Below are 1,455 nucleotides of genomic sequence, written 5' to 3'. Positions count from 1 at the left end.
TCATTCAGTTTCGTTATTTTCATGTTGCTCTCTAGCTTCTACAGTATCTTTAAACTGTTTTAATATTGTTTCCATATTCAAGGTCTCTCTATGATTTTCTAACATTTTTACTAGATCTGGTTCCTCTGATAGCATATGATGGGAAGTAGCAATAAAATTTGTAATGAGTTTTTTAACTATATTTATCCTTTCTATATATCTGTTCATTTTTGCTTTATTTCTAAAAACATTTAATGAAATATGAGTTAGAGATGTCATTAAGATATTATATATATATATGTATACTTACCTTGCTACCGTAGGATTCATTTCTTCTAATTTTTTGCTACGTATCTTCTCTTGCTCCTTTAAAAAGATTTGATAATCAAATAGTGCTTTTTGACATTGAATTTTTAATTCCAGTTGTTCCTTTACTGCATCTTCTATTTTATTTGCCAATGATAAAACTTTGTCATTAAAATAATATAATTTACGCATGCAGGCAAAAATTTTCCTGAAACAAAAATTAAAACTATTAAGTATTTCTTCTGCTACAAATATTAAAGCATACACTATTTGATTCATTTTACTTTTGCATATCATAATCACCCTGTTTGCCTTCTAAAATAGCTTCTATAGTGTAAGAATGAAGGCACAATTTAATTGCTGCATCATTTATAAGAGAATTTGCAGTTGCTTCATGTAAATTTTCTACAGTTGTTTTTACATCTTCCTTTGCTTCTTCACTTGTTGTTTCTGTAATATTGTTACCAAACGATCTTTATATGTTTATGTTTTCTTTTTATCCAGAATTGTTTTACAACATACGGTATTCATTTTGTGCTTTAAGCATTAATATCCTAGAATTCAGACGTTTCAATGCTTTTCGCTTGTCTCTAATTTTTTCTTCAATAGGCTTGAAATCATCTAACGAAACAGCTCCGACAGAAAAATCGTCGACACTTTCACTTAAACTTATAAGAGCATTTTGTAAAGCTTTAAATTCCGACATTTTTACATTTATTTATTATACTTTTTTTAAGGAAAAATGAATATCAACTGTGATTTTTAATTTTTAATTTTTAATTTATTTACAACAATTAGGTTCATTTTGTTTGGTATACTTGTGATAACTATAAACGGTATATTATCCTAAATTTTTATTATCGTCACGAAGACATTACGTTTACGTAAAATAGCAAAAGGAAATACATCACATAAGATTAAATCTTTCAATACTTTTTTAAAATTAAAAACGGTAAAAGGTTAAAAGGAAACAAAAAGGTTATACTCCAGTCTATATTCGCGGTAATGATTGTAACTAAACGAAAGAAGTTCCCAGACCTACGTGATTGGTCGGTTGTATAGTAAGTTTATAATGGATACTGTAGCTGACCAGTTAACTTTGGTAAGAGGAAAGTATTTATACGTTACCATTGGTTAAAATATGGAAGAATGTAATAGTGAAAATTATAA

General features: G+C 27.6%; 1 protein-coding gene across 1 annotated transcript; it reads right to left on the bottom strand.

Moving 5' to 3' along the window:
* Window positions 1-991, bottom strand: LOC108572620. Its single transcript, XM_017934876.1, has 4 exons — window positions 808-991; window positions 570-735; window positions 290-493; window positions 1-220 (listed from the first exon to the last, which is right to left on the bottom strand). The coding sequence occupies exons 1-4, from the start codon at window positions 989-991 to the stop codon at window positions 1-3; spliced, it is 774 nt and encodes a 257-aa protein (XP_017790365.1).
* Window positions 992-1,455: the final 464 nt, after the last annotated feature.

The sequence above is a fragment of the Habropoda laboriosa genome, unplaced genomic scaffold (genome assembly GCF_001263275.1).
Source record: "Habropoda laboriosa isolate 0110345459 unplaced genomic scaffold, ASM126327v1 scaffold22, whole genome shotgun sequence".
NCBI lineage: Eukaryota > Metazoa > Arthropoda > Insecta > Hymenoptera > Apidae > Habropoda > Habropoda laboriosa.
The sequence above is the reverse complement of the archived record's forward strand: the minus strand, read 5'-3'. Positions and strand labels throughout refer to the sequence as shown.